This window comes from Polyodon spathula, chromosome 6 (genome assembly GCF_017654505.1).
Source record: "Polyodon spathula isolate WHYD16114869_AA chromosome 6, ASM1765450v1, whole genome shotgun sequence".
Lineage (NCBI taxonomy): Eukaryota > Metazoa > Chordata > Actinopteri > Acipenseriformes > Polyodontidae > Polyodon > Polyodon spathula.
In genome coordinates, this window is record NC_054539.1 from 36,628,088 (window position 1) to 36,647,503 (window position 19,416).

Genomic DNA, 19,416 nt, shown 5'->3' on the forward strand with positions numbered 1-19,416 from the left:
ATATATATATATATATATATATATATATATATATATATAACATCAGTGGCAGCTGGTGTCCCAAAAAAATGGGAAGGCAGAAAAAGGCAGAGGGCTGAGGGTTCCAGCAGCAGTAGAATCTTATTATTGTATTCTGACTGACAACGTTTTTCATAATAATAATAATAATTGGCAGATGCCTTTATCCAAAGTGACTTACAGGTGTTACAGGACTACAATACAAGATTCTAATATAGTATAGTTTACACTAATTGCAAATAATACTACTAAAATCCAATATGAACTAGGAAGCAACAAGTTAGGATTACAAATTGTATCTACAATGACACAATAGTAGTGCAACAGTGAAAGGATAGTAAATCAGCCGAGGGTCCAGTAACATGGTAGATCAATAGATAATACAAGTGCAGTCTCAACAGGTTTACCCCCGATTTGGATGTTAAACACATCATCGTTTATTCTAATATACTGAACAGTTACACAATGGCAGTGTATGTTTAAAAATGCACTGCATATACAACATATATAGCATTTCAATATCAAGACGTCGTCACTAACATACTTTCTAAATATTTTCTAAACAAAGTTGTTACGGTAGGAGAAAGGCAGACAAACTAGATTCGTTCCCAGAGAAAGGAAGTGGTATCATAATATGAAACGTGTATCTCACTTTGTTGACGGTACCGGTGTAGTGTTATGCATTAAAACGTGTACGCAGCGCATGCCCAAACAACTTCTGCTAAGAAAACAGGGAAACGCCCATTCAGTGGGTACATTATGCTGGTTTATGTCTTTTAAATCTTTTTTTTTTATAGTTTTCACCGCCCCATTACGAAAATAGTATGCAAATATTTATGATATGAAGTACACTGGGTCTCATAAATTAGTTTACTTTACCAACTTTGCGTTGACTTCTAATTTTATCTCATAGTAGTTTTTTGCTTTAAGAGAAATTGGTTGTGTTTCCAGTTTAAATATAATGTATAATTAAGTTTAGCATTTCCTACAAACCTCATGAGCATATCAATTGATTGTACCTCTACCAAAATCTCACAGCATAACACTTTCTAGCCTTACACGGGTCTAGTTTTGATACGCATACAACTTTCTGCCCCTACGCTGGGTTCACAACGCAATAGGCATACGGGCGCGCAGTGTCTTCTGTGAATAGTAGTTCATCTGGTACACGCTGAAAGGTGTTTTCACTCAGGAGAAATGAAGAGGAAAACTACAACTCCCGTCATCCACGGATATCAACAACATATTCCGGCTTTGTATTTAACTTTCTGTCAAGATTTTTTCAACTGTTATGACAGATTTTTTTTTATTTTTTTTTGGTTATTTTTTAAAATCTCATTCGTAAAATGAATGCAAAAAAGAAAGATGCAATTTCCACTATTCAACACTACTCCTATTCGAGCGCAGTCAGTAGCAGAGCTTCAGCAAGGGGTAGGATGTCATGAGTTTCTCCTCCAATTAAAACCAGCGATCATGTCACGTCATCTGCCATTGCTTGTACTGTGGTTTATAGCCGATGGCAGTTTAGAAAGGAGGCTTGCCTTCTCTGTAAAAAAAAAAAAAAAAAAAAAAAAAAAAAAAAAAAAAAAAAATTGGAGTTTATAATGGAGGCTTGGGATACTGATAATCGTTATTTCTGCTTAAATAGGATACACCTCTGGGAGATGATTCTTCCCAATGCTATTTATGTCGTTTAATTGGGATACATTATTTCAAATGATGGAACAGAGATGGCTTTTCAGGTTTGCCTGGCACAGTGCAGTGAGTACATGATTACGCAGTGACTTGCGTAAATTGCGTAAACCACATTGAACTGGAGCTTGAAGGAGCTGGAGTCTCCTGTGGTTTCTCAGGCTGCTGTGCAAAGAAAGTTGGCATGTCTCGAAAAATGAAATGTAGAAATAAAAAACAGCGATTAATTTTGATTAGGAATAAAAACAATTGACTCTTTTAAATTATGTATTTAACATTTAACCATAATGTTTATTTTGAAACAAAAAAGTGTGACTAAGGTCACCTGAAATGCCTCTCGTTTAAAAGGGACAGCCACTTATTTGGGATATTTTTACTTCTCCCAAGGCGTCCCACAAAAGTGGCTCTGACTGTGTTGTGACAGGGCAGAGGCCCTGCACAGTGGGGAGTGTGTTTTGTGACTGCTTTACACTAGATTTATTAGCTAGAACTGGTTAATGTTTAGCTAAGCACTCCTTGGAGGAGTTAGACTTTTGTTTTATTTATGTTTGTCCTGTTTTCATTTCATCTGTTGTGAGAGTACGTCATTTTACACAAGACTATTTTTTTCACTTTTAAATTTTGAAGAGGCAGTGCCTCCCTAGCCTTCTCTAAGGATCCTCCGCTGATATAATATATATATATATATATATATATATATATATATATATATATATATATATATATATATATATATATATACAGTGCCTTGTAAAAGTATTCAGACCCCTGACCAATTCTCTCATATCATGGAATTACAAATGGTACATTGAATTTTACATTGGTTCTGTTCGTTTTTTTTTAAACACTGAAACTCAAAATCAATTATTGTAAGGTGACATTGGTTTTATGTTGGGAAATATTTTTAAGAAAAATAAAAAACTGAAATATCTTGCTTGCATAAGTATTCAACCCCCACACATTAATATTTGGTAGAGCCACCTTTTGCTGCAATAACAGCTTTAAGTCTTTTGGGGTAAGTATGTACCAGCTTTGCACACAGTGTTGGAATGATTTTGCCCATTCTTCTTCGCAGATTTGCTCCAGGTTGTTCAGGTTGGTTGGATGACGCTTGTGGACCGCAATTTTCAAATAGTGCCACAGATTCTCAATGGGATTAAGATCAGGACTTTGACTAGGACACTGTAAGACATTCACCTTTTTGTTCTTGAGCCACTCCAATGTTGCTTTGGCCTTGTGCTTGGAATCGTTGTCCTACTGAAAGGTAAATTTCCTCCCAAGCTTCAGTTTTCTAGTGGACTGAAGCAGATTCTCTTGCAGTATTTTCCTGTATTTTGCTCCATCCATTCTTCCTTCAATTGTAACAAGATGCCCAGTCCCTGCTGATGAGAAGCACCCCACAGCATGATGCTGCCACCACCATACTTCACTTTAGGGATGGTGTGTCTTGAGGCATGGGCAGTGTTAGATTTGCGCTACACATAGCGCTTTGAGTTTTGGCCAAAAAGCTCTATCTTGGTCATATCTGACCACAAAACCTTTTCCCACATTGCAGCTGGGTCACTCTCATGCTTTCTGGCAAACTCCAGATGCTCTTTCAGATGGTACTTTTTGAGTAATGGCTTCTTTCTTGCCACCCTCCCATACAGGCCAGTGTTACGCAGAGCTCTTGATATGGTTGACTGGTGAACCATTACTCCACTCCCAGCCACTGAACTCTGTAGCTCATTCAAAGTGATTGTTGGCCTCTCTGTGGCTTCTCTCACAAGTCTCCTTCTTGTTTGAGTGCTGAGTTTTGAGGGACGGTCTTTTCTTGGAAGTGCCTGGGTGGTGTGATGCAGCTTCCACTTCCTGATTATTGATCCAACTGTGCTCACTGGGATATCCAAACACTGGGATATTATTTTGCATTTGAATAAGTACTCTGATGAAAAATAAGAATTTGGAATTTGATTTATTTTGTGGTGTGAGGGATCTTTTTTTGGTGAGGTTCTGTTGCTGTCATGAAAAAAGAATTTGGAGAAACGCCGCCGGGTTCTTGGGGGAGGTTTGCGCTTCCCTTGGGAGCAGTTCGAGATACCCCCCATTTCATTTTAATCATGTATCTCAGCCTCTGTTCCAGTTAGTAAGACGAGAGATCCCTCCATTTGTTCCTCTGACCATCTCCCCCCAGAATATGGTATTGGCTTGTTTGGATTTCCTGTGAAAACCTCAAAAAAAAGATAAACGGTGAAGGTTTATCTGAAAAAGCGTCCGCTTGGCTGGGCAGCAGTTCGAGATTCCTCAGTTACATTTTAATCGCTGACATCTGGGCCTCTGCTCAAGCAAAGCAACAAGGGAACCACTCCTTTTGTTCCTTACCACATCCTGTATGCACTGGCTAAGCCCATGCTTTATCTCTCCCAGTTAGCAGCCGGAAAAAGGGTGACTGCAGAGCATGGGCTTAATTGGTTGAGCCGGACAGTTGCGGGAAATGAGGAGAGGGTATATAAGGGGGTACATGAGCCTGTGGGGGTAGAGAGAGAGAGCGAGTGTGGCTGGGGAGAGTCTGCAGTGAAAGCAAGAGAGTTAGATCAAAAGAGTTTATTATTTTTGGTGCCATGGATTATGGATTAATATTATAAAAGCCATTAGACAACAACATCAGCTTACATTTATATAGCTTCTTATCATGCCATGGCATGTCGAAGCAGTTTTCACAAAAAAAAAAAAAAAAAAACAAAAAATTCTACTGTTCTCATTGCTGGGATTATTCTCAAATAATGTGCAAGTATTAACTGTATGACAAAGTGTCAAATATTACCGTGTGTTACAGTGTGTAGCCTCCGACGGAAACAAGCACATAATTAGAAAGCAAGCAGATATTCTACATAGACAGTATGCCTACTTTATAAAATTCACGTTCACTCAGTACTGGCGAAATACTGCAAAATAAAATATCTTAAATACTGCATAAAATGTTATTGTATTAACAAAGACCTAACTTTTTTTTTTGGATGGTTATGGTTTTAAAATATTAGATGTAACACGGTATTTTAATGTACTGTAACAGAAGGTCCCAAGGCAGGCTGGAGACAGGGGTGGGGTCAGCGAGCTGGAGTGAATGGGAAAAACCACCCTGTACTTTTCCACCGAGTCAGGTTACCTGCAGTCAGGCTGGGGCACCGACCCCTCCCTTTTAGAAGGTTCTGTGGATCCATGGGCTGGGGAATTTCCCCACAGCTGCCAGCCTAGGACTTTCCAGTCAGGTGAGGTATCTAGCTTCGGGTTGACTGGAGCAGGCACTGCCTCCCTCCAGCTCCCCTATAAAAGGGAGTGGAAGCTGTATACCATGGTCAGACTGAAAGAAGGAGAACAGAATGAAGAAAAGGAACTAAAGAGAAAAAGAGCTAAAGAGAAGAACCGACTAGCAGAAGTGTGAGCTGTGGCTGACAGCAGCTTTGTTAAGCAATAATTGAAGCAAAAACAAATAAAAAGTTTAGCCTTGAAACCTTGTCTTGCGTCCTTCTTGGGACCTCCACAGTATTATTATTTGTTTGTTCACAATATGGTTTGTTATTTAATATCATTTAGATTATTATGATTCATTAGAGTGTTGTTTTTTTTTTATTCACTATTGAATTATTGTTTGATCATGGCATAAAGTGTGTGTGAATATTTAATTTGTTTTGTGTTACTACTCCTGCACGTGGCTAAGTAAATGATCTTGCTGAATTTCAGAGCTTGAAGTCGATTTCTAGTGATTGACAGCTGTCCTCCGAACAGGAGTAAGATGGTATTAGAAGCGTTGTTTGTTATGTGAGATATGAGCTACCTTCAGTCTTTTGTCTTTTTAGTTCTAGTTTTGTTTTTGTAAATCAAACAGGTTGCAGACCATGTGTCGCCGATGATGAGAAAGCACATTATGTGTTGTATTACTGGACCTGTGATAGGATGGACATGTGTGGTGACATCAGGCCAGATGCAGGAAGCAAAGCACACACAAGGTACTGCAGTGGAAAAAGCGCTGAGTGCTCCGTTTATTTAAACAAAAATAAATAAAAGGTTTTAACAAAAAATAAACGCTCACAGAGCACCGAAAATAAAAGTGTGAACAAAAATAAATCACAAACACAAATAGGTCAGGCTGGGCAATCGCCTTCACTGTTCCTATATGTTTTTACTTTGAAATTTCTCTCTCTCTCTCTCTCCACTTCCGAACACCCACCTTGAGTGCAGAGAGCTGCAGGTTTATATACCGTGGCCGAGGGGTTTAACTAGCTAGTGATTATTTTAGTACCCCTCAGCCACAATCTGCACAAGTTTATTAATTGTTCCTGGCAGAGGACAAGCTACCACCTCGCCTCTGGCAGAACACGTTTAAATAAATAAAACTCTTGTAAAAAACTGACGTTATTTGTCACTGCTAAACAGTAGTATATATATATATATATATATATATATATATATATATATATATATATATATATATATATATATATATATATATATAATAAAACAAACAAATACAAAATAACACAGGGGTGGAGGGGGAGACCCCGTCCTAAAAATAAATAAATCAATGTACAGGGCTCATTGCCCTGTTACAGGACCTTTTTTACGTGAGAAAAGTGATATTGTGTGTAACTCTTAGAATATACATTATGAGCTGTGCAGGTCTTGTGTTAAGAATTATTTTAAATTGTGCTGATGCACAATGTGTTTAAAGCAAAGATGATTGTTCTTCTTTGTACTGAGGTTCGCATGTTATCTTATGAATAATGTAGAGGAATTTAGACTGTTAAAAACTAAAGTGGAGATGTTTGAATTATCAATCGACTTGAAAACTAATAAGAATGAAACGGAACTAAACATACAAGTTTTGAGAGTGCTGTGTTTTATGGGTAGTCTTTTTGTATTTTATGTTACCAGTCTAAGGTTTGTGATTTTTTATTTTTTTTAAATGACTGTTGTATGTAAATGGTAAGGAGATTACGGTCCCAGCCTGGTTGTGTTTAAGGAGCTTTTCATTGTACCATCCTCTGTACATAAGGGGTTGGTGATGATTGGCTGGTCATATAGGCAAAAGCTTAGTCAATAAAATGGCGCCATTCAGGTTAAGGGGAACTGGTAGTGCTGTGCTTGGCTGCCTAGGGCCATTCTAGCTACAACTTCTAAGTGCTTGTGTCCTCTCAGGATATCAGCACCCTAACCATTGGGGTGGGTAGTGAAAATGTACTCATTTTACAAGTGGCTGCTACTATTTATTGCTAGCGATTGTGCTGCCTGTTTGAAGTATTATGATATTAATGATTATTGATATATATTGAAATGTAATTTAATGATTATTGATATCTAGTGAAATACTATCTGTTAATTATTGATACCTACTGAAGTATTATTCAATGCTGCTAGTCATGACCTGTTCATATATCTGCCTTTCTGTGTATAATTGCTGAGAAACATTGGCTGTTAGTACTGGCCTACCTTTTTTAAATAGGATGGTGCTGTGACAACAATAAACCAGGGTTCTCCCCAGGCCTTTTCACCTGGCAAAGTGGCTGTCGCTGTCCCGCTCAAATAACCTGATCCGTCTGTCTTGTACATGCTACTGTGCCTTTAACAATAAGGATTGATTTCGCGTCTAGCAGACTAGATCACTTGCGCGTTGCTGGGTGAAAAAAAATCTTGGAACCACATGACAGCTGTTTTAAGTCTTGACACAACATTTAACTTGTTACAAAGTACAAATAACTATATTCTTGCTTTATCAAAACTGGGAATCGAACCTCCACCTTTTAGGGGTACTGAGACTAATGCACGATTGAGACCCTGCTCTATCAGCCAGATTTCGGCTGTAAGCAAGTATAAGAACATAAGAACATAAGAAAGTTTACAAACGAGAGGAGGCCATTCGGCCCATCTTGCTCGTTTGGTTGTTAGTAGCTTATTGATCCCAAAATCTCATCAAGCAGCTTCTTGAAGGATCCCAGGGTGTTAGCTTCAACAACATTACTGGGGAGTTGATTCCAGACCCTCACAATTCTCTGTGTAAAAAAGTGCCTCCTATTTTCTGTTCTGAATGCCCATTTGTCTAATCTCCATTTGTGACCCCTGGTCCTTGTTTTTTTTTCAGGCTGAAAAAGTCCCTTTGGTTGACACTGTCAATACCTTTTAGAATTTTGAATGCTTGAATTAGGTCGCCTCGTAGTCTTCTTTGTTCAAGACTGAACAGATTCAATTCTTTTAGCCTGTCTGCATATGACATGCCTTTTAAACCCGGAATAATTCTGGTCGCTCTTCTTTGCACTCTTTCTAGAGCAGCAATATCTTTTTTATAGCGAGGTGACCAGAACTGCACACAATATTCAAGATGAGGTCTAACTAGTGCATTGTACAGTTTTAACATTACTTCCCTTGATTTAAGTTCAACACTTTTCACAATGTATCCGAGCATCTTGTTAGCCTTTTTTATAGCTTCCCCACAATGTCTAGATGAAGACATTTCTGAGTCAACAAAAACTCCTAGGTCTTTTTCATAGATTCCTTCTCCAATTTCAGTATCTCCCATATGATATTTATAATGTACATTTTTATTTCCTGCGTGCAGTACCTTACACTTTTCTCTATTAAATGTCATTTGCCATGTGTCTGCCCAGTTCTGAATCTTGTCTAGATCATTTTGAATGACCTTTGCTGCTGCAACAGTGTTTGCCATTCCTCCTACTTTTGTGTCGTCTGCAAATTTAACAAGTTTGCTTACTATACCAGAATCTAAATCATTAATGTAGATTAGGGATAGCAGAGGACCTAATACTGATCCCTGTGGTACACCGCTGGTTACCACACTCCATTCTGAGGTTTTTCCTCTAATCAGTACTTTCTGTTTTCTACATGTTAACCACTCCCTAATCCATGTACATGTGTTTCCTTGAATCCCAGCTGCGTTCAGTTTGAGAATTAATCTTTTGTGCGGGACTTTGTCAAAAGCTTTCTGGAAATCTAAATAAACCATGTCATATGCTTTGCAATTATCCATTATCGATGTTGCATCCTCAAAAAAATCAAGCAAGTTAGTTAGACACGATCTCCCTTTCCTAAAACAATGTTGACTGTCTCCCAGTACCCTGTTACCATATAGGTAATTTTCCATTTTGGATCTTATTATAGTTTCCATAAGTTTGCATATAATAGAAGTCAGGCTTATTGGTCTGTAGTTACCTGGTTCAGTTTTGTTTCTCTTTTTGTGGATCGGTATTACGTTTGCAATTTTCCAGTCTGTCAGTACCACCCCTGTGTCAAGAGACTGCTGCATGATCTTGGTTAGCGGTTTGTAAATTACTTCTTTCATTTCTTTGAGTACTACTGGGAGGATCTCATCCGGCCCAGGGGATTTGTTTATTTTAAGAGCTCCTAGTCCCTTTAACACCTCTGCCTCAGTTATGCTAAAGTTATTTAAAACTGGACAGGAACTGGATGACATGTGGGGCATGTTGTCAGTATCTTCCTTTGTAAAAACTTGTGAAAAGTAATCATTTAATATATTTGCTATTTTTTTTTTCTTCATCTACGATTTTGCCATTTGTATCTCTTAAACATTTAATGTCCTCTTTGAATGTTCTCTTGCTGTTGTAATATTGGAAAAACATTTTGGAATTGGTTTTAGCTCCCTTAGCAATGTTCATTTCTATTTCTCTCTTGGCCTTTCTAACTTCCTTTTTGACTTGCGTTTGCAGTTCTGTGTTCTCTTTCTGCATACTTTCTTTTTGGTCCTTTTTTAATGCTCTGTAAAGTGCCTTTTTTCGCTGAATATTTTTTTTAATTGATCTATTAAACCATTTTGGCCATTTAGTTTTACATTTCGATTTATCTACTTTAGGGATGTAATTGTTTTGCGCCTCCAGTACTACATTTTTGAAGAACAACCATCCTTCTTCTGTGGGTGTTTTCTCTATTTTACTCCAATCTACTTCTGTTAGTCTCTGTTTCATACCTTCATAGTTTGCTTTTCTAAAATTGTAAACCTTAGCTTTAGTCATTACTTTTGGGGTTTTAAAAAACACTTCAAATGAGACCATGTTGCGGTCTGAGTTTGCCAGTGGTTCTCTGACCTCTGTTTTAGTTATTCTATCTTCGTTATTTGAAAAAACTAAATCAAGGCATGCCTCCCCTCTAGTCGGTGCCTTGACAAATTGTGCTACAATGGCTTGCGAAAGTATTGACCCCCCTTGGCATTTTTCCTATTTTGTTGCCTTACAACCTGGAATTAAAATTGATTTTTTGGGGGTTTGTATCATTTGATTTACACAACATGCCTACCACTTTGAAGATGCAAAATTTTTTTTATTGTGAAACAAACAAGAAATAAGACAAAAAAACAGAAAACTTGAGCGTGCATAAGTATTCACCCCATAGTCTCTACTTTGTAGAGCCACCTTTTGCAGCAATTACAGCTGCAAGTCTCTTGGGGTATGTATCTATAAGCTTGGCACATCTAGCCACTGGGATTTTTGCCCATTCTTCAAGGTAAAACTGCTCCAGCTCCTTCAAGTTGGATGGGTTCCGTTGGTGTACAGCAATCTTTAAGTCATACCACAGATTCACAATTGGATTGAGGTCTGGGCTTTGACTAGGCCATTCCAAGACATTTAAATGTTTCCCCTTAAACCACTGGAGTGTTGCTTTAGCAGTATGCTTAGGGTCATTGTCCTGCTGGAAGGTGAACCTTCGTCCCAGTCACAAATCTCTGGAAGACTGAAACAGGTTACCCTCAAGAATTTCCCTGTATTCAGCACCATCCATTATTCATTCAATTCTGGCCAGTTTCCCAGTCCCTGCCGATGAAAAACATCCCCACAGCATGATGCTGCCACCACCATGCTTCACTGTGGGGATGGTGTTCTCAGGGTGATGAGAGGTGTTGGGTTTGCGCCAGACATAGCGTTTTCCTTGATGGCCAAAAAGCTCAATTTTTGTCTCATCTGACCAGGGTACCTTCTTCCATATGTTTGGGGAGTCTCCCACATGCCTTTTGGCGAACACCAAACGTGTTTGCTTATTTTTTTCTTTAAGCAATGGCTTTTTTCCGCCCAGCTCTGTGGAGTGTATGGCTTAAAGTGGTCCTATGGACAGATACTCCAGCCTCCACTGTGGAGCTTTGCAGCTCCTTCAGGGTTATCTTTGGTCTCTGATTAATGCCCTCCTTGCCTGGTCCGTGAGTTTTGGTGGGCGGCCCTCTCTTGCCAGGTTTGTTGTGGTGCCATATTCTTTCCAATTTTTAATAATGGCTTTAATGGTGGTCCGTGGGATGTTTAAAGTATTGGATATTTTTTTATAACCCAACCCTGATCTGTACTTCTCCACAACTTTGTCCCTGACCTGTTTGGAGAGCTCCTTGGTCTTCATGGTGCCGCTTGCTTGGTGGTGCCCCTTGCTTAGTGGTGTTGCTGACTCTGGGGCCTTTCAGAACAGGTGTCTATATACTGAGATCATGTGACAGATAATGTGACACTTAGATTGAACATAGGTGGACTTTATTTAACTAATTATGTGACTTCTGAAGGTAATTGGTTGCACCAGATCTTATTTAGGGGCTTAATAGCAAAGGGGGTGAATACATATGCACGCACCACTTTTCCGTTATTTATTTTTTAGAATTTTTTTAAACAAGTTATTTTTTTCATTTCACTTCACCAATTTGGACTATTTTGTGTATGTCCATTACATGAAATCCAAATAAAAATCAATTTTAATTCCAGGTTGTAAGGCAACAAAATAGGAAAAATTCCAAGGGGGGTCAATACTTTCTCAACCCACTGTAGGAAGCAGTCATTTGTCATTTCCACCATTTCTATTTCATCCGTCGTGCTACCCACCGGGTTTTCCCATTTTATGTGGGGGAAGTTGAAATCCCCCATTAGTATGGCTTCTCCTTTGCTACACGCATTTCTAACGTCATTGTATAACAGATTATTGTGCTCACCGTCTGAATCTGGCGGTCTATAGCATGCTCCTATTATTATGCCCTTTGAATTTTTGTCCGTTATTCTGACCCATATTGATTTGGTTTTATTTTCTTTGTCCAGGTTTAACACCTGGGCTTCAAGACTGTTTCTTATGTATAGTGCTACCCCTCCTCCTCTTCTGTCCTGCCTGTCTTTCCTATACAGTGTATACCCACAAATATTATATTCGTCCCCATCACTCTCAGACAACCACGTTTCTGTAACACGTATCACATCATAGTTACCTGTTAGTGCAGTAGCTTCAAGTTCTAGAATTTTGTTTCTGATACTTTTAGCATTTAGATAAATACATTTAATGGTTGTCTTACCTGAGTTGTTGTTCTTGTTTTGATGCGGTCTCCCTTCTGTTTTTTTTGTTGATTTCTCCCCCCTTCCTTTCTAGTTTAAATGCTTCTGAACCTGCTTGAGGATCTTTTCTCAGAGTAGACTAATTCCCTTGTTATTTAAATGCAGTCCATCCCGTCTATACAGATAGTCCTCGTTGTAGAATGTGGTCCAATGATCAAGATAGGTGAAGCCTTCCCGTGTGCACCACATCTTCAGCCATGCGTTTTGATTAATTATTTCCAGCTGTCCATATGGTCCTTTGCAAGGTGCCGGTAGTATACCAGAAAATACCACAGTTTTGGTTTTCTCTTTTAATTTCCTTCCTAGCTCTCTGAATTTGTTTTGCAGGGATTTTGGTCTGTCTCTTCCAATGTTGTTTGTACCGATGTGGATGACTACTACCGGGTCGTCTCCTGTTCGTTCTAGGAGCTGGTCCACGTTTTCAGTGACGTGCTTGACTGAGGCTCCCGGAAGGCAGCACACTGTTGTAGTAAGGGGGTCCAAACTGCGAATTGAACTTGCTGTGTTTCTCAATATGGAGTCCCCAACAATCATGACCTCCCTTCTTTTTGCTGTCTGGTCACCACTGTCAATGGGATCCTGGATGTTGTTCCTTTCATTCTCTTGTTGTTGGTTCTGCTCATCAAAATTCTGAAGTGACTCAAATTTGTTGGTTGTTTTGATTTCTGGTGGTTGTGTTTGACGAAGTTTCTTTTTTTCCCTGCTTCTGCCTACCTGAACCCAGCTGTTCTGACCTTCTATCTCCCTGGTGGCTTTCAGTCTGTTAGGGGTGATGCAGACTTCCATGAATTGTGGGTGTGCCAGTTCCTCAAGATCCTGTTGCTGTCTCACTTCTTCCAGCTCCATTTCTAGCATACTTACTAGTTTATGCAAATCCTGGATCGCGCTGCACTTTACGCACACTTGGTTTAGCTCCGCTGGGTTTTCTCGGATTTCCCACATCAAGCAGGTGTCACAGATTATTGGCTTGAAGACCATGTTGAGGGTTTTTTTTTGGTTTTTTTTTTTTTTTTTTTTTTGAAGTTTAGTTTCTTCTGCAGCCGTCAACCTGCTTTCAAACTGCTTCTAAACTGCTCTGTACTTTTCCACGCCTGTACTTCTCCCACTCGCTGTCGCTGGGAAGACTGCCTCGTTTAACTGCGTTGTTCTATAGATACTGATTACCATCCGAATAGCAAAAGGCAGTCCATAGCTGGTCACTGTTACATAGCAACTGCTATTTCAAAAATAGTACAAAATAAACACACACAAAAAAACCTACACACATATAGGCCTATATATTTTTCTTCTTCTCTCCATCTAAAATACTGTTTACCAATGCACATATGTTTTGACAGATAAAAGAATTGTGTAGGTCTCAGTCCCATCGTTTGCTGCAAAATGTATCCAGAAAGAAACATTAAAGTATCTGTGAAACCCATATAGAGGTGTTCTATCTTGGTCTTTTTTATTCTCTCTCAAGAATCTGTTCTTTGCATCATCTTATGTTTTCATCCCTTTCTGTGTTTTTTTTTACAGTAATTTCTATCAGAACAGATTCTTTTTATCCTTATACTTAGTCCTTTAGGAATTACTATTTTAGTATGGATAGAGTGTGTATATAAGATATATGTAGGTATATGTATATATATATAGATATATATATATATTATATATATATATATATATATATATATATATACTATATACACATACTATGACGTGTGTGGGATCTGCACACACCCTATGAATAGGTGGGCAGTACAAATATTATATCCTTGTGAGGGTGTAGCCTTGTTTGACTTGGTAGAGGTACAATTATATCAACACAGACAGAGATTCTGCTGAGGCAGTATTACAACTTTAAAAGATTGTGCTGGAATTTGGAAAGGAATTTGTTTAACAGGCTTTGAATACAATAGATATGCCACTAATCTAAATAAAATGTGAAGGAAATATTAATTCATGATACATTCATACTTATTCATAAACCTATACGGATCTCATCATGATCAGAGACAGTAAAATCATTCATTAAATAATTCAGTAGAACATATTGCAGTGGTTTATCAGTATTACATCGTTGTTAATGGAATGTAAAATAAAGAGTTACCATATTAAAAATGCTTAAATCTTTCATGGTTTGTGCTGAATAATAAAAACACTGTTTCAAGACCTGGCAATGTTGGTTTAATAAAAGCTGGTAAGTCCATTTCAGTGTTAATACTAATAATAGTGAGTCTCGTTGCTATTGTGTATTCAGTTATTAACTGCATTCCTTTTTTCAACTACCAGTATCGTACCAGTAAATGTCAGAACATTTTCAGAATAAGGTTTTGCTGAATTACCATTGGTTTGTACTTTTATAATACTATTGGTGTATGGTATTTGTGAAAGTGAAGGTCAGAAGGTAGGGTGAAAACTGTCCTCCTGATAGGTGGTGGCGCTAGAGGTGTCAGTTCACGAGTCCCCACCAAGATGGAACCTACCTTAAGTAGAGAGTTGGCTTACGGTGGCCATCTTGGGGAGGGCGGTCACGCAGGTGTATCGAGTTGCACTCCCATTAAAGCCAGGATTTATTCATGTGACTCAATGCATGAAAGGTTACTGCGCTGATCAGAGTGCTGATAGTGCTTGGGTAGATGCGGTGGGGAAGGACGCTGACCAGGACAACATGGCAGCCAAGCTAACGTTATGTAATAAACTTTTACACTACATTGCCATTTAAAGATGTTTTGTTGTTGTTGTTAAACAGAATCCATCATGTTCCAAACGATCTAGCAATAATAAATACAGAACTGCAATGAACCCATGTGAACACTTGCTGTAATTGTTAAAAGTGAACTAGAGAAATAAAGATTTTTGTGATTGCATACCTCATTGTGGAGGGGTGCCCCGTCCCTTGGTGTATATGGTGTTATGATTTACATACATGTTGAGCATAATGCCGTCCGACCATTTGTATTATATTGTTGGTTGTACCTCTCGTAAGAATACATGACTGTCAGCTAAGTAGTTATTAAATTGGCTGACAGTCATGCAGACTAAATTAAACCTGTGTAGAATGTGACTGATTGATTGATTGTTGTTAATCTAGAGATGGTTGCATATGGAGACCCACTGCTTTTGCAAGAGAAGAGTGTTGGAGAGTAACGAAAAGACAGAGAACAAAATGAAACGAATGCTACCTGTTTAAAACCAAAGGAGCTTGTGCAGTTTATTTATTTATATTTTGTGCTGCTTTATTTTGGCCTTTGTATTTTGTTTATTTAAAAGTGTTTATTTTGTTTAATAAAAAGCTGAGTGTCGTAACATCTCATATTTACCCTGTAGTTGCCTTGTGGTGTGCAATTACTTCCTGGTCTGACGTCACCCCTACAGCTATCCTTGTCACACTCATTCACAAAGCTTTATAAGTTATTTAAAGAATGATCTTTTAAACCAGTGTTCTTGTATGATGAAGAAAACTGAAGATGAATGGGTGGCCTTAGCTCCTGTTGTCTTTTCACCAGCCAAACCGAAGCAACAGACAGCACCATACCAATAGGGGTCATTGAACTGAAATAAAGTGAATGAGACACAGGGGATTTCCTCCCTAACCCCACGAGAGACCAAAGATCAAAGATTGGCAGCTTGGTGCAACTCATCCTGTACTCCAAGAGGTTGTGCTTTCACTTTTAGATGATCCACTGGGGACCCACTCATGAGTGAACTGGGTGCAGTGTGGTTCTGTTCATATTTTATTTGGTCTCAGATTTACATCATGAAAATTTTACAGGTAGAATAAATCAGAGGTGCCTCTTTATTACCCCTGGGAGTGTCCAGCCCATCATTCTTCAATTCTACAGATTCCAAAACAACCTCAATTAGTCAGTCACAGATAAAACCACAGCTGAAAACTAGTCTGGCAGGAAAGATGCTACTTAAACCTGAAGAACTGCTTGAGTTAGTTATGAGTTTGTTTGAACATGGTTTTAAATGTGTTCATTTATAAATTGTTTATTAACCCAATGTCAACACTACCCAGCAAAATATATTCAGAAAAACCCCACCTAGAGATCCCCTTCGTACATGTTTGTTTAGTTTCCTGAGCTTCAGACCTTGTACCTGCAGGTAGTATCTATAACAGGCTTGCTTGTTGAAAAAGGGTGTCAATTGAGGAAGCTACAGTAGCAAATACATTTTGGCAATGAATACAATTTGTTTCTGAAAGCTGAATTTGGCTAGCATTTGCTTTCTCATTATCAAGCACACAAACAGCACAATCTCCTAACAATGGCTCCTGACCACAACATTGCAAATGGGCATTATTTTTTATCTGAAAATGAAATGTATTTGTGTGAGAATGTAAGTTTAAAAGTCAATTAGCCTATTTGCACTGTAAATTTGTAAATTTTGCAAATATTTGTAAATTTACAATATAATTGTAAATCTCGAAAAACTACTCGCTTCTAAATCTTTTGTAGTCATTTTTGTATTACTTTAGTAGAAATACATGTTAATTTGGATTCATATGTTGTTTTTTTCTGACTTTATGTGAACGAAAAGACACAAATTCACCTGTTTTCTCATTGGAAATAGTGATATTTTGAAATTTACCTGTCCTGGTCACAAAAGCAAAGTTTGTGGGGAATAATAGCCATTTTCTATACTTTTGAGGCATAAGCAATTAGGAAATAACACTTACTACCCAGGAACAAAAATTGTGTTACATAGTGTGATCAGCACAATTTCAGGACCACAACCTAGAGTGACAGCCAAGTGTAATTGCATAACCATGCTGATAGGACTATAAATGGCGAGGTCCCAGCATTTTTCTAATAACATGGCAAAAAGTACATTTTTCCCAGGCACACACCAAACCGGTTAATAAGTAAATGGATTAACGGCTTAATGAGTTTGAAATGTATTACATAAATATAAATGCATTTTTTTTATATATATGTCCCTCCTGTATATAATGAATTACAAATGCTTAAAAGCTGATCATGTTATTATTAGTGGAAATTAAGATGAAGCATTTTATTTCAGTGTTACATTGCATTCATTGTATTGCAGTAAAGCGATAAAGAGCCTCCCCGTCGGGAATTATGTGGGTACTTTTGGCTCAGAGTCCTGAAACCTGCAAGATTCTATTACACTGCATAATGTGGACCTAAAAATAACTGTATGAAAAACAAAGCAAATGTAAAAAGTGAATTGTGATGGCCAATGTATTTTATAGTAATGAATTATAGTAATTCATTGTCTTTCCTTATTGCTGAGGACAATTTGATATTAAGCTAATGCACTATGCTAAGATCACTTTTCCTTTTTCAGTACCTTAACCCTTTTAACTCATGAGAACAAAATTCTACAGCAAAGACCAAAAAGATCCTGTGCTACTGCTACCTGGCAGCAATGCTGTCCCTGCGAGTGTTTTGGAGATTCGTAATCAAAATTTGTAATTTCAGTTTGGTGGCACAGACTAGAAGGCACTTACCCCAGGTCTTTTCCATTCAAAGGGGACACGGGGTTTCTGGCTGAAGAAAAGGGATGAGTCAGCGGCAGGAAAATCTTGATCCTCAAATAGCACTCCTTTCCGCAGGCACTCCTTCTTGAGTTCTTCATATGTTTTTCCATCAGACTGGGTGCTGCGAGCCGTCTTAGGCTGGCTACCTTCATTCTGGATGGGGGACTGGAAAATGTACGGCATTCTCAGCAACTGATACAGACCAAAGGCAAGAGAGCTGCAGTCTGACTGTATGAAACCACAGGGATCAAAACAAGTTAGCTTATTGTCGTGAGTGAGTTAGGGCCCCTCCCTTTCCACCTGTTACTAGCAGTTTTCTGTCTCCTGAAACAAAGAGGAACATGCCTTGCAGAACAGGTTTGTTGTCCCCTGAGGTGATGGACCTGCCCTTTGGAATGTAAAAAGGAATTTGTCTTCAAGGTTGGCTATAGTATCGGGCAGTTCCACCATGACTATCATATATATATATATATATATATATATATATATTTTTTTTTTTTTTTTTTTTACAATTTACTGGGACTGGATGAGATTTTGTAAACATCCTCTTTACCAAGAGATGGTGACTGTACTAAGTGACTAACAGTCACGCGATAAGTCCAAACGTTTTGTCGCATTGTGTATGTAATATTAAATTATAAGTACATGGATTAACATATAATATAGTCTATATATATATATATATATATATATATATATATATATATAGCATATTCGTATGAACGGCTGTCAAGTCACCCTACGATGACGTCCCCCCACCACATACACATGTAGTATGTGTACCCCCAAACACAAACTAAGTTTTTTTGATTAATGTATTCCCGAATAGAGGGCTTGGGTTGTGGTGTACTGGTAGTACTGTCATTTTTTATCTGTATTCATCGCAGAGTAGAAACACATTCAATCATTAGTGTGGTCTACACAGAACACAGCGTGCTTCTTGTGTACCACAACAAAAGTATAACACGTCTTATTTACTAAAACAATAGATACCCATTTATCTTATAAATGGGATATGTACCCCTGTTGCCCTTGTAAAACGATCTTTAGCCTGACAGGGCTGGTATATCCCTGAACAGTACGTATATATAATATATATATATATATATATATATATATATATATATATATATATATATATATATATATATATATACTGAGTGTACAAAACATTAGGAACACCTGCTCTTTCCATGAAATAGACTGACAAGGTGAATCCAGGTGAAAGCTATGATCCCTTATTGATGTAACCTGTTAAATCCACTTCAATCAGTGTAGATGAAGGGGAGACAGGTTAAAGAAGGATTTTTAAGCCTTGACACAATTGAGACATGGATTGTGTATGTGTGCCATTCAGAGGGTAAATGGGCAAGACAAAAGATTTAAGTGCCTTTGAACAGGGTATGGTAGTAGGTGCCAAGTGCGCCGATTTGAGTATGTCAAGAACTGCAACGCTGCTACGTTTTTCACTCTCAATTGTTTCCTGCCTGTATCAAGGATGGTCCACCACCCAAAGGACATCCAGCCAAGGGCAGGCCAGTGGTTGAAAATGGATCATTGATGAAAGATGCCAAAGGAGGCTGACACAAATTGTGCAGAGCAACAGACGGCCTACAGTTAGTCAATGACAGTCCAGTACAACAATGGTGCCGAAAGTCCCATAAAAGAACACACAACTTGTCGTACCTTGACACGAATGGGGTATGGTAGCTAACGACCTAACACAGTTCCAATTCTTTCAGCAAAACACAAGAAACTGTGGTTGCAGTGGGCTAAGGAACGAAAACACTTGACACTATAGGATTGAAAAAACTTTTCCTGGTCTGATGAATCCCGGTTCCTGCTGTTTCACTCTGATGGGAG

At 38.3% G+C, this 19,416-nt stretch overlaps 1 protein-coding gene across 1 annotated transcript in view; it reads right to left on the bottom strand.

Moving 5' to 3' along the window:
- capn9 (calpain 9) overlaps nucleotides 1–17,858 on the bottom strand; it is a 55,954-nt gene extending 38,096 nt beyond the window's left edge. The window contains exon 1 of the mRNA XM_041252805.1: nucleotides 17,524–17,858. Within this exon, the coding sequence (XP_041108739.1) occupies nucleotides 17,524–17,736 (213 nt within the window). The 5' untranslated portion in view covers nucleotides 17,737–17,858. The remainder of the gene's footprint in view (nucleotides 1–17,523) is intronic.
- Nucleotides 17,859–19,416: the final 1,558 nt, after the last annotated feature.